The sequence below is a fragment of the Elephantulus edwardii genome, unplaced genomic scaffold, assembly GCF_000299155.1.
Source record: "Elephantulus edwardii isolate Elephantulus edwardi_28Jun2011 unplaced genomic scaffold, EleEdw1.0 scaffold00129, whole genome shotgun sequence".
Lineage (NCBI taxonomy): Eukaryota > Metazoa > Chordata > Mammalia > Macroscelidea > Macroscelididae > Elephantulus > Elephantulus edwardii.
In genome coordinates this window covers 6,033,372-6,047,517 of record NW_006399879.1, presented here as the reverse complement: position 1 = coordinate 6,047,517, position 14,146 = coordinate 6,033,372, and the positions used below count along the sequence as shown (strand labels likewise).

Sequence of the window (14,146 nt, the reverse complement as noted above, 5' to 3'; positions counted from 1 at the left end):
CGGTCCCTCCACCCTCCCAAACATGATGTCTCTCTTCAAGGACCTGTCCCTCCTTGCAACATGTCCAAAGTATGTTAGACAGAGCCTCAGAATCCTTGTCTCCAAGGAGCAGCCTGGTTTAACCCTCTCTAGGATGAATCTGTTTGTTTTTTTGGAAGTCCAGGGTACGTTCAATACTCTTCTCCAGTACCACCACTCAAAGGCATCAATTCTCCTTCTGTCCTCCTTAGTCATTGTCCAACTCTCTGATGCATAACAAGTGATTGCAAAGACCATAGCCTGTAATAGACGCACCCTTTGTTTTAGCCTCTCTTTATTCTAGTGCAAAGTTCAAAGTCCCTCTGACAACCACTTTTGTCTTTTCTTCTCCTCTGTCTTTGAACTTTTGCTCTCTTTGTGGATGATATCCTTGATGCCATCCTATAACTGCCTCAAATTTATTCTTGAGACAGCTTTTTAATGAAAGCTGGGACAGACACAAGGTCATATTTTGGTCTTCATGGACTTGTTTTCATTTTGTTCCACTTCCACTTGATCTTACACATTAGTAATTGATGGTCTGTTCCACAGTCTTGGTTTTGTTTTGACTGCTGATGTTGAACTTCTCCATCAACTCTTTCCACAGAAGTAGTCAATCTGATTCCTGAATAATCAATCAGGTGAGGTCCCTGTGTAAAGTCACCATTTGCATTTTTTAAAAAGGTATACATGTAATGATTAAATCATTGATGGTACTAAAGTCAATCATTCAGTCTCCAGCTTCATTTTTGTTGTTGTTAGGTGCTTCAAGTCAGGTACGACGCATAGTGACCCTGTGAACAGCAGGTCTGAACCCTGTCCTCTCCTGTGGCGTCCTCACAACCTCTGACGTCCTTGAGCTCCTTGCTGACGTCACTATGTCAATCCACCTGGTTGAGGGTCCTCCTCTCGCTCACTTACCCTCCACCTTTACAAGCATGATGTCCCTCTCTAACAAAGTCCCTTCTAGCAACATGCCCAAAGGATGTGAGATGAAGTTGTATCACCTTTACCTCCAAAGATCACTCTGGCTGCACCTCATTCAATATAAGTGCTTCTTATTCTGGCAGTCCATGGGATATCCGTTACTCTTCTCCAAAACCACAGCTCAGCTGTCTTCCGCCATCCTTGTTCATTATCCAGCTCTCAAGAGACACAGCAAGCAACTGAAAAGATCATGACCTGAATCTGGTGCACCTTGGTCTTCAAACTGACATCACTGCTTCTCAAGAATCTGGAGAGGTTCCTAATTGCAGGCTCCCTGTGCAATACATCTCCCGATTTCCTGGATGCTGGGACCAAGGGTGTTGGTTGTGGATCCAAGTAAGATGAAGTCATTGACAGTTTCAACCTTTTATCCATCTATCTGAGGTTGTCACTCAGTCAGGTGTTAAGAATTTTTGTTTTCTTGATGTGAAGATGCAATCCATATTGAAGGTTATCTTTGATTTTCGGTGGCAGCAATCGCTTCAAATCCTCCCTTTCAGGAAGTAACATAGGTTATTGATGAGTCTTCCTTTGAGCCTGATGCCATATTCTTCTTCATAGACATCAGCTTTTCCAATGATCTGATCAGCATACAAACTGAAAAGGTGTGGAGAAAAGATAACTGATGCATGCCTTTCTTATTTTTAAACCCTGTAGTGCCCCCTTACTCTGTTTTCACAACAGCCTCTTGGTCTAGGTACAGGTTTCACATGAACACAATTCAGCATCCTGGATTCCCATTCTTCTCAATGTTAGCCATCATTTGTTATGATCCACATAGTCAAATGCCTTTGCATAATCAATAAAGCACAAGTAGACATTCTTCTGGTATTCTCTACTTTCAGCCAAGATCCATCTGACATCAGCAATTATATCCCTAGTGCCACAGCCTCTTCTAAATTCAGTTTAAACTTCTGGAAGTTCTCTGTGAACTGTTCTAGCAATTTTTTCATTCTCTTCAGCAGTATTTTAATTACATGTGGTGTTAATGGTACTGTTTGCTAGTTTCCACATTCTGTTGGATCATCTTTCTTGGGAATGGAAATAAGTATGGGTCTCTTCCAGTCAGTTGGCCAAGAAAATTTCCTCCAAATTATCTTGGCATAGACTGGTAAGTGCATCCAGGGCTGCAACTCTTAACTGAAACAAGTCAACTGGTACCCCATCAATTCCTGGGCCTTATTTTTTGCCAATGCCTTCAGTGCAGCTTGAATGTCTTTGTTTATTACCATTGACTCTCGATCATATGGTACTTCCTGAAATATTTCCACGTCTGTCAGTTCTTTTCTTAGTGATTCTGTATATTCCCTCCACTTTCTTTTGATGCTTCGTGTGTCATTCTAGATTTTGCCCATAGCATCTCTAAGTATTGCAACTTGAGGCTTAGTTTTTCAGTTCTTTCAGCTAGAAAAATGTTTAGCAAGTTATTCCCTTTTTATTTTCCAATTCCATCTCTGCACATTCCATTATAATACTTTTGCTTTGTGTTCTCGAGCTGCCCTATGAAATCTTCTGTTCAGCTCTCTTTTGTTTTCCCTTTGTCTTGGCTTCTTGATGCTCTAGTGCCATTTTCAGAGTCTCTTCTGACATCCATTTCGGTTTTTTCTTTCTCCTCTGTTTTTGTAGTGATCTGCTCTCTTCATGGATGCTATCCTGATGTTATCCCACAACTCATCTGGTCTTTGACCACTGATGTTCAATGCTTCAAATTATGATGATTATGACGATTTTTAAATTCAATTGGGAAAGACTCAAGACTATATTTTGGTTTTCATGGAGTTGGGGGTTTTTTGTTTGTTTTTATCAGATAATCTATTTTTTATTATTATTAAATTTTATTCATTTTAATGAACATTTACAGAGATTTTGGGTTTTCATTCATTCATTCATTGTTGCACTGTTTTCTCTACCCTCCTCCCCAGTTTGTTCTTCTTTTTTTTCCCCCCCCTTGAATGTCAGACTTGGTGTGGTGTTTTTTTTCCAGCCTCAATTTGAACTTGCATTTGAGTGGTCTGTTCCACAGGCTGTGGTCCACGTATAAAGTTTAATATTTTTTTTAACCTCAATTTGAACTTGCACTTTGATGGTCTGTTCCACAGGCAGCATCTGGGTTGGTTTTGAGGGCTGATACTGAGCTTTCCCAACAATTCCTTCCACAGGTGTAGTCAATTGATTCCTATGTAGTCTTTCTAGTGTGGTCCATGTGTGAAGTCACCATTTGTGGTGGTTCTTTTTTAAAAAAAAATAGTGTTTAATTTTAACTCAGATTGTACTCACTATATTAATAGACTAATTTCTATCTTGGATGTTCTTTTTTAAAAATTAATTCATTGTTGCACATTTCCCTTCCTCCCCCACCTTCCCCCTTCCCTCCCCCCAGTCCACTCTGCAATGCATCACTTGGTTTTTATTTCTGCCATGCATATAAAGCCTAATCATATATTCCTCTCAGATGCCTTCCCCTCATCTGGACCAATGCAGGGTGGACAGATAAAGAACACTGCATTTATGGTTTTGAAAAAGGTAATTGTGATGAATAAACCATTGAACATACACAATTCGATCACTCTATTTCAGGCCTCATCTGTTACCAAGGCTCTACTTCCCAGGTACCATTCCTTCTTCATTCTTTCCAAGTTTTGTGTTCCAGCCATCAATTCTCATTAGCATATCTTGATTGCACACTTGGTTAATTTTAAGACTCCAAAATGGGGTAAAAGTCTTCAATTTTCTCCTCTTTGGCTTTAGCTGTTGGTGTACATATTATAATAACAGCCATATTAACAGGTCTTCTTGTACGTGTATGGATAATTTCCTATCACTCACAACACTGTACTTCAGAATATAACTCGGTATTTTTCAACTACCAGTCTTCTGTTAACTTGATGTTTTTCAACTACCAATCTTTTTCTGTTTCCAACTTTGCATTCTGGTCACCGATCATTATGAAAGCATGTTGGTTGCATGTTTGATCAATTTCAGACTGCAGAAGCTGGTGGAGGGCCTCAATATCTTCATCTCGGGCTTTACCGTTTTGTGCTTGTACCTGAATAAGAGTTATACGAGCAGGTCTTCCTTGTGTGCGTGTGAATACTGCAGGACAGATCTGGAAATGTTCTTGATGATAACTGGAACACTATTACTCTTCAGTTTTTCCTTCCTGGCCCAACTGATCAGAGGGCTGTGATTCAAGTGGCCGATACCAGTCCATCTCAGTTCACTCCTGGCTAAGAACTTCATGCATTCTGTTTCATATTTTACCATTTACCATTTTTCTAGACTCATACTTCATCTATTATGTGCTCCAATTATTCATGGATGTCTGCGGCATATTTTTTTCCAGATCCTTCCACTCTGAGGGGCTCTGCCCCCAGTACTATACTTAACAACACCCTTCGTTCAAAGACCTGTTATTTAAAACGCAGACAGTCAAGTCTGCTTCTCAGTCTGCATTGCTCATGAATTTGTGCATAATTTACTCAGGATTTTCACCTAATTCGTATGGTTTTTCTACACTTTCTGATATTGGTGTTAGATACGTCTGTGTGTATACACATATACAAGGAGAGCTGTTGGCCTAGTGGTAAAGAGCTGTGCTGCCAACTCAAAGGCATGTGGTTCAAATCCACCAGCTGCTCCACAGGAGAAAGTTGGGCAGTCTCCTCGCCTAAGTTTACAGCCTCTGAAAACTCACTGGATGGTCAACTACGAGTCAGTTCCAATTTGACAGTATATGCAACATACATCGATATGTGTGTGTATACCTTCTCCTCACTTATTAACTGCTTTGTTCTTTGATATTTTGTCTTCATAGTAGAAGAAACCATACAGAATCTACTATGCAACTATTCTGTGCATTAATGATATAAATCTAATAGTAACTAATGCTGAGCTGTGAGACAAGAGTAGCGCAGGTTGTGAAGGTTAAGATCCCTTTCCAACTCCGCTGGGCCAGGATTCTCAGCAGTTCTGCACTCATGCAATGCAACCGCAGTAACCCAGGGTTTGAAAACGACCCATGTCAACAAATGAGCAGAGAGGATACGTGTGCAGTGGAGGTATAGCTATACATACGTTACAGACATCCACACACAGGTTAAGTAAGCATATTTAATATTATATTTTGGATTATATAAGATTTTATGCTATTCCTCTAAGTTCATCAAGCTAAGGAAATAAAATAATGGAAATTCCCTACTATGAAATCAGGCTAAAAGGCTTATGATCCTCAGAGTTTAAACAGTGATTAAGGGGAAACAGCCTCTGCCTGAAACGTGCAGCAGAAGGCAGAGTTAAAAAGAATAATGACGGCTTGGCCAGAAGGGATGTGTGGGAAGGCAGGTCTTGACTGGTGGTTTTGTCAGCAGATTCAGTAATTGGCTTGTCGGCTGCCAACGGAGGGCAGGTAGTGTTTTAGGACAGATCAGACCTATCGTCACCATGCCTGAAATAAATACTGACAATCTCGATGAGCAGCAAGTTAAACTTCTGGCCGAAATGTGCATTCTTATTGATGAAGATGACAACAGAATTGGGGCTGAGACAAAGAAGAATTGTCACCTGAATGAAAACATTGAGAAAGGATTGTTGCACCGAGCTTTTAGTGTCTTCTTATTCAACACAGAAAATAAGCTCCTACTACAGCAGCGATCCGATGCTAAAATTATCTTTCCAGGTTGTTTTACAAATACTTGTTGTAGTCATCCATTAAGTAATCCTGGAGAACTTGAAGAAAATGATGCAATTGGAGTAAGACGGGCAGCACAGAGGCGTTTGAAAGCTGAATTAGGAATTCCATTGGAGCAGGTTTTGCCTGAAGAAATTAATTATCTAACACGAATTCACTACAAGGCTCAATCTGATGGCATTTGGGGTGAACATGAAATTGATTACATTTTGTTTGTGAAAAAGAATGTAACTTTGGATCCTGATCCCAATGAGATTAAAAGCTACTGTTATGTGTCTAAGGAAGAACTCCAAGGACTTCTGAAAAAGGCAGCCTGTGGTGAAATTAAGATAACTCCATGGTTTAAAATTATTGCAGAGACTTTTCTCTTTAAATGGTGGGACAACTTAAATCATCTGAATCAGTTTGTTGAACATGAAAAAATATACAGAATGTAAAAATAGGGATGAATGATTAGTAAGTTCTGAAAAACTCTGTCATGAATTTAGTATAATGATAAATGTTATTTTGTTTTGATAGTAATTTTGTTTATTAGAAAAACTTTCATTTTCTACATTAATGCATTTATAACTAAAAGTTGTATGGAAAGAGGAACTGACTTAATTTTATATCACATAGCCATCCATATGCATTGGCGTTTGTAAAAGACATGAAAGTTATTGAGAGGGAGAAAAAGAGAGCACAAATAAAACTTAATATTAACGTTTCCATGAACATTGGAATAAGCAAAGCTCTTCAGTTTTCATGTTGTTGAGATAGGCATTTTCAGAAATTCTTGAGGACTTTGCTATTTCCCAAGCACTTTGTAAACTATTAGCTTAGGCTAATCAACAGTCTTAGTTAGAACTCATTATTAATAGATTAAATTAGTTAACCAGATTAAAGGAAAATGAAATTGTATAGAACCTAATTTCGATCATTCTAAGTTGATTTTATGGTCTAATCATTCTGAAATGAATATTTTGATACCTAAAACCAGTTACTGTTTTTGACCATAAGCGGGAGTGCATACTGATTAAACTCTTTTAAAGAAACCAAAAGCCAAATCCATTGTTCTGAGTCAATCTTGACTCACAGCAACCCTATAAATCAGATTGTAACTCTTCCATATAATTTCCAAAGACGTAAATCTTTATGGACTCAGCCTGCCCCATCTTTCTGAACTGACTTTTTTGGTTAGCAAACTGTATGCTTATTCACTTTGCTGTCTGGGCTTTTAAAAAGTTTTGCCCATTAGCAAGTGTATGTTTTCAGAATTACAGTCAACAAGAAGCTGTTGATAAATTTGGAGTTGGGACAAACTCCTGCTCAGTCTTGACACTATATTTGTTGTTGCTATTGTACTGGATCATATAAAACAGGATAATTCTCTGAGGGCACACTGTTATGTATGCACTGTAAGATATTTTATATCACCCTGAGCTCTGTACACTAGATGCCATTTGCACCAGTTCATTTGTGACAACCAGAAATTACATCACATATCGGGGATCCAGCCCCATATGTCAGGAGAATTCCGCCAAAAGGAGGCACCAGGTTGAAATGAAGATGCGGAGAGGCTAATTGCTGATGACAAATAGCAAGTTTAATATTCTGGCAAGGGTATATATACATCTTAGGAACATGCCTGCAGGGGTAATCGCATTATCTCTTCTCTGTCAGAGATGTTGACTGGTAGATCAAACATTCCCAGACCTCAACACAAAACAAAGACATCTTCCGGGATATCATATGATATCTATTGGAAAACAAGAAGGTATCACATTCCTAGAATTCTGAGGCCTTTGGTCACTCCCTATTCATTAGCATACTGCTTCCTGGAGTTGTTTTCTGCAGAGCAGATGGTCAAGCCAAGATAGGTGGTCCTGCTGTTTTTACTAGGCTTTGCTGTTCCTGCTTTGCAGGTTAGCCAGGCCCTGACAATCAGACATTGTCAATTGTCCCAGGAGAGGGAGGGAGCAAAATTATTCCCACAAAGACATTCCAGGTTGTAAGGTGAGAAATACTGTAAAAAAGCTAATTGGAATAGATAGATATTGAAAATGGTATCTCCACTAAGGCAGTTTTTTAAACTGTTGCAAAAATTTCTTAGATTTGAAACCATAAGACATGTTTATTACCCTTGAACACTTTGTAATAATAAATAACAAAGAAAAAATACTTTCTTGCAAAGTTAACCTATAAATCCAATAGAAGAATTCATCTCCTGTTAGTCTTGAACAAATAGCCTGGAATTTTAGAGGAGACATTTTTATGTAACAAGTATTTATTTTACTGAAAATCACAAGAATAAAAAGTAACCATACATTTAAAAAAAAAAAAAAAGAATAATGACGTTTTAGAAAACGTGCAGCAAGGCATTGTGACTCAAGAGGCCCTGTACATTTTCCTGAGTGATGACCACCATTCCCAAGGCGCGCAGCAAGGAGACGAACACACTGGGCAGCTGACCCCACACCTGGCAGTCAGTTTTCTACAAGTGATGGTCAGAAGCACCCACACGTGACTCACCTCTCCAAAGCCGCCTTTTCCGAGGACTCGGTAATGTCGAAAGGTTTTCTTTGTTACTGGCTGCCTAAGCAATTAAAGAGAGAATCGATTCAGGCGCGCGCTCTCTCTCTCTCTCTCTCTCTCTCACACACACACACACACACACCCTGCCCCTGGGACCATCCACCTCGCACAGAGGGAAGGCCCAGCTTAAGGGGGAGCTGGGGGAGGGGGCGCTGTCTGGTCCACAAGCTGCGGAGAGCTGACCAAGCTCGGGCACATCACAGCAAGTGCTTACTCCAGACCCGGGCTCCACCACCCTCGCTAACCCAACCGTCTCCCACCAGCCAGTGGCTGAAATATGCGTGGGACGCGGAACATAGTCAGGGCTACACTGACAGCTCTTTGACTCTCTCGGAAAGCTGGGAGGAAAACGGTGTGGGCACACACACAAACCCCAAGTGTGATGTTCTCAGGGGAAGGAACCGCACAGATGTTAAACCAGTGTCTCAAGTACAGGCAGGAACTTGAAATGTTATCGCTCCATAATAATCGTGGTAGCTGTAACAACTGGATGGCGAGGGTAACGCACAGCCAACCTTCCTGGAGCACTGGTTTTGAGCAGCTCAGCACTTAATACACTTCTCAGGTGACGCTAGAGACACACTGACAGGGCAGGTTCTCTGTCTACTCAACAGGGCAAGGAGCTGGAGGGGTCTCTACTCTGGGGGTGGGGGTCGGCACTGAAGGAAGCTCCTGGGGCCACACAGCCCACGTGAGACTGAGCTGGGGCCGAGATGTGCTCAGACCACCGCCCTGCCCACCACTCCTGGAAGGCGACCCTGCACGTGATGCCCATGACTGTCCACCTCCCCGGCAGGGCCAGCAGCCACTTCAAGGTGAGCAGAGTCAGAAGGGAGCCGCACAGGTGGTCCACCTGTGACAGGTGATGGATTCCTCCAACAGCAACCTGCACCTGGGACCACCTGGCGCTGGGTGCTGTCGGCCTTTTCTTCTTCTCACTAGTAACGGGCACCACGTACAGTGCAAGCGACATAATCTGCTGATGTTACCATTCTCAGATCTTCACTCACGGATGTCCCAGGGTCAGCCTTTAAACACATACTGGTAAGAGGTGGCGAAAGTCATCCAAACTAAAAAGAGGTTCTGGTGTGTAGTGGAGTTCTGAGAAAGGGACTCCATTATAAATGGGAGACCCTCTGTAATATCTAGTAATAATTTCAGTGCAAACTACAATATATATACCCCAAAAGTTCCAAGAGCATTTTGGAGAAATGGAGACGTGTACTTCAACAGGCACACACCGTGTGAAGTTAGTACTTGCTTCCCAGAGTTCTGAATCAGATCATACCTCTCCCGCCATTTCCACTGTAAAAAGCGTGAAAAATAGCGGCTTGCTTGGTACTCTTCAAAGGGTTTTCCACTTAAATAGTTATGGACGACTCTAGAAAAAAAAAAACAACAACACCCATTTCATGCAATTACCCGCATGCTGCTACAGTGTGGACGCCTGTTTGTGTGCACGCATCAGCTCTGGACACGGGGAGGACCCAGCACTGGGCTCCTAACGCCGCCAGTGAAAATATGGTGGTAAAAACCTTGGAGTGACCACTTCACCCCACAGTCACAGGCTTCCCTCTCACACAGATCGATATCAGAGAAGTACTTACTTGATTAGAATAATCTACCGGCAGAAAGATCCTAGTCCAAAACGTGCACAAGGGGTGTCATGGTGTGTGTGCACATGAACCAGGGTTGTTTTGAGGGCCACACTCACTCAGTAGCACACAGGAGAATGGCTTGGTGGTCACCTTCTGTAGAGCTGATGACCAAGGACACACTCTGGAGCAGTTCAGCTCTGTGACACGTGGCATCAGAGTCAGAGTCACCCCTACAGTGTTGGGGTTTGTTTGTCTGAGATGCATACATGTAAAATCTATTCCGCAGGACTGAGGTTTCTGTCATCTGCTTTCTCGCCTGCCCATAAGAATGCGGCTCACAAAGGCCCGGAATGAGCACTCTGTGTGGGAATTAAGTGCTGTCTGAAGGCTGCTGCACGAGTTCAAGTACAAGTGCACAGGACAGGGAGGTCTGGGCTTAGGTCAGAAGCCACTTCTTTTTTGTCGTGTGCCTAAGGAAGCTGTATTTAGCTAATCTGCTCTGCCTTAGAATGTTCCTGTTTGCGTTGTCAGGATTCGGGTAAAAAGTATTTTCAGTGAGGGCCTAGGTCTGAAAAAGAATTTTATGGGAATCTTTTGATCCTAAACATAGTATGTTGGGAGGCTGAGCAGAGAGAGTGTTGGCAAAGGGACGTGGGACAGTGTGCTCTCGGAAGCCTCACTACCCTTCTCCCAAAGGTCAGAGCCTTGCTGGGTCAAGCTCTGCACGGAGAGCTTTTCGGATGCAGCCCCCTCAGGCGAGGCCAGCCTCGTGTCAGGTGCCCCCTCCCCTGCACGCAGGTACCAGGTGCAGGCTGGGCACCCACTCACCTGGTACACTCCTTAAAGGCGTCCTTCGAAGCCTGCTTCTCCAGTCTCCTTTTACACTGGGTAACAATACCCTGAGGCATCTTGGGTAAATGAGCTCCAGACTTCTTAAGCAGCAGAAACCAAATGCAGAACAATTAGTGGTGTCATCAAATACAGTCACTAACAAAGACTTTTTAAAGTGTTCACCAGCCAGGGTGTTACTTTGAGGACTGAGGTGAGCCTGACCAAGCACTTCACAAACACGCGAAAGCAGGGCAAAGGGTACGGATGCCTGCAGAGGGCTGATGACCGTGAATGATGCTGTGGGCGAACAAAAAACAAGGAAATCTGTCTTGGAAGAAGTGCCAGAATGTTCCTCAGAAGAGAGGACAGCAAGAGTTCTTCGCATGCTCTTTGGCCACGTTCCCAGGATGGGCCGCTTCCAGGAGGGGACGTCAGGCTTTGAAAGAGTCAGCAGAGAACAGGAAGACTAACAAACGACCGGCATGGTGGCCGCAGTGAAGGGCAGCCTCTGCAGTGACCGTGCTTTCGTCTCTGCTCCTTCTTTCCCTAGCTTACCTATCTCCCCTCTTAAAATTCCCTCCTTTGCCCCACGTGCTCCACCCCTGGAGGTTCCTCACATCCTCCAACGCACAGTTTTCCCATCCCAGTGGTCTCTGCGGTGTTGTTTCCTCCACCTGGAGCTTGTCTTGGACACCTGTGCACGGGGCAGACTAGCTGCTTCTCCTCCTCCAACCCTAACTGGAGAAGTTCCTCTCCAGCGCCGTGACTAGGTCTCCCCGTTACGTCAGTGCATGCTGTCATCGCATCAGTGCACACGGTCCATTTAGTCTGCATTCTCTCCAGGTAGATGACTCCATGAGCCCATGTCCACATTTGTTTTCGTGAACCATCCCATAATTAGTATTTAACACAGCACACAGCAAACAGAAGACACTAAAGACACACGTTGAAGGGATGAATGAATGAAAGGATCCTGTCCCACTCTGAGTGGTTGCTGAAACTGGAGGAAGGGAACTCAAGGAGTTCCCTTGTTGGTGTGCAAAAGAAAGAGCTTCTGTCACTGCTGTTGTTTTTAAAGAGAAGTACAAATTACGGTGATGATGGGACTCCTTCGTCTTTGAGGAAAGCACAAGGACAGGTCAGTCAGGGAAGAAGAGGAAGGACACCTCTCAGCTGGTCCAGGGAAGCTCTGAAGCCACGCCACCTCCAGGGCCCACACACCTCGTACTATCCCCAATGTCCTCCTGAGTGGACTCGGTCCTGAGCTCTGCTCCTTCTTCCCTAGCTTACTCGGTCCTGAGCCACTCGGTCCACCAGGTCTACTCTGTAAATGCTGTCTACCTTTCGGGTGACCTCCCTTGCTCTGTGTTGTTCCTTCTGGAAAGGACAAAAGAAAGCACAAGATGACCATGTATCTCTTCCCAGTGAGGGTCCCTCCAGTAAGCAGAGGCTGTGTAGTCATTAGGGAGCACTGCTGGCCTCGTGGGTAAAAAGCTGCTCTGTCAACCTAAAAGCAGCTGGTTCAAATCTCCAAGGGCTCTGCAGGAGCAGGATGGGCAGTCTCCCCCGTTATATTTACCACCTCTGGGACCCACAGGAAGGTCAGCTGGGAGTCAGTTCTGACTCTCCAACAACGAACACCAATTTGGTGCAGGGTAAGGGCTCAGGTGAACCCACAGCTCCCTTGTGAGAGCAAGGTGTGCAGTCAGCTTCCAGAAAGACTGTTAGGTTGCTGCTGTGAGCCACAGTCAGCAGCGGCTCAGCGCTTAGCCTCCAGCAAGTGTTCAGAGGCAGGAAACTGCATGGGAGGAGACCGCTCATCTTGCTCCCACACAGCAGCTGGTGGACTTGAACCGCAAGCCTCTGGGCTGACAGTGTGGCCCCTCAGTGAGGAACTGCTATAGGGCGATGTCCTTGACCACTGTCCTGCAGCCCCACTATTAGTGAGATGGGGTGGGTTTAGGTGCTGACAGCTCATCGTGCGTGGCCTGAGGGGTGGCTGGGGAGGCGTCACCCGCAAACCCAGGCTGGTCACTGGCTGCCTGTCCGTCTTTGGCTGCTGGATTTCCCCACAGGCTGTTCTACCAAAGCACCTTCTCTAACGGAACCTCTGGATCCGCAGCCCCCATTAGCTGAGCTTGAAATCAGGGCACTTTAGGTCAATCCCCTCACCCTGCTGTGCTCTAGGGCCAGGCTCTACGCTTTGCACTCTGGCTCCAGCCCCGGCTGGGTAGCCTCGGGCAGGTCCACTCTGTTCTGGTCTCAGAGTAGACGTGATGTGAGCACTCAGCCTGTAGCTCAGTTGACAAGCGTCACTAACTAGATGCACAGCGCTTAGTGCCACGTCTGCCTGTATCCACCTTACTGCTGTCCTCGCTCTGCTCAAGCCGGATGCGCTGCTCAGCCCGCACACCTGCTGCTGAGGGAGGAAGCCTTGCAAAGGGAAGCAGGAGACGACTCTGACTTAAGCCTCCAACTCAGCACCAGGGGCCAGAGGATGCAAGAGATGGAAACTAAGACCAGGTGAAGAATTTAGGGGAGGGGGGAAAAAAAGGCTCTGTTTAGTCTAAAAGAAACAAAAATCTCTAATTCTAAATTCTATCAAGTTGCTGTTGTGTACTGTCAAGTTGGGACTGACACACAGCTGACCCACCAGCAGGTTTTAAGAGGCAGTAAATCACACCAGAGGACAATGCTTATCGTCCTTCCACAGAGCACCTGGCAGATTTGAACCGTGTACCTTTGGGATAGATGGCAGTGCAGCACTTTACCGCTGGGCCACAAGAGCTCCCATAGTCTGTAAAGAGGCAATATAAAAGCTTTCAATTCATAGGATCTGTTTTCTAAGAGATGGAATTGCTGTTTTCCTCTGCAGTCAAAGGAAGATGCAGAAGAGGGCTGCTGAGATGACATGCTTTTTCCATCTCCCCTGGTGAAATGTGACCCAGGATGTGCAGGCGACTCTCTGCTCTGACTGTGTGAGCAAGGCGTCTGCACATCTGTGCACGTAGAGAAGGAAGCACACCTCACTGAAGAACGTGTCCAGGATCTTCCTCCCGCGGTCTCCCTGCTCTTCTTCAGCAGCCACTTCATATTCAGCCTGATTAGAAGAGACAGAAAGGGAACGGTCAGGTGAGCTGCCCCCTGCCTCCATGCCGTTGTGAGTCCCGTCTCAGAGAACTGACCTGGCAGCGTCAGAACCACGGAGCAGTTAAGTGCTCAGGCAAGTCCCACAGCTACTGAAGCTGACAGAGAGAGGAAGACTCACTGCTCCCCACCACCACCTCTCCACCCTGTGCTGCAGTCTCAGCCTCACCGCTCCCCACCGCCTCTCTACTCTGTGCTACAGTCTCAGCCTCACTGCTCCCCACCGCCTCTCCACCCTGTGCTGCAGTCTCAGCCTCTCCACCCTGTGCTACAGTCTCAGCCTCACCACTCCCCACCGCCTCTC

At 44.8% G+C, this 14,146-nt stretch overlaps 2 protein-coding genes across 2 annotated transcripts in view; one reads left to right on the top strand and one right to left on the bottom strand.

Moving 5' to 3' along the window:
* GRK4 (G protein-coupled receptor kinase 4) overlaps window positions 1–14,146 on the bottom strand; it is an 82,513-nt gene that overhangs the window by 32,259 nt on the left and 36,108 nt on the right. The window contains exons 4-7 of the mRNA XM_006893658.1: window positions 13,721–13,795; window positions 10,693–10,796; window positions 9,555–9,647; window positions 8,204–8,267 (exon numbers count right to left, since the gene is read on the bottom strand). Coding sequence (XP_006893720.1) covers window positions 8,204–8,267; window positions 9,555–9,647; window positions 10,693–10,796; window positions 13,721–13,795 — 336 coding nt within the window. The remainder of the gene's footprint in view (window positions 1–8,203; window positions 8,268–9,554; window positions 9,648–10,692; window positions 10,797–13,720; window positions 13,796–14,146) is intronic.
* On the top strand, window positions 5,419–6,129 carry LOC102855801 (isopentenyl-diphosphate Delta-isomerase 1-like). Its single transcript, XM_006893618.1, has one exon. The coding sequence runs from the start codon at window positions 5,446–5,448 to the stop codon at window positions 6,127–6,129; it is 684 nt and encodes a 227-aa protein (XP_006893680.1). The 5' UTR covers window positions 5,419–5,445.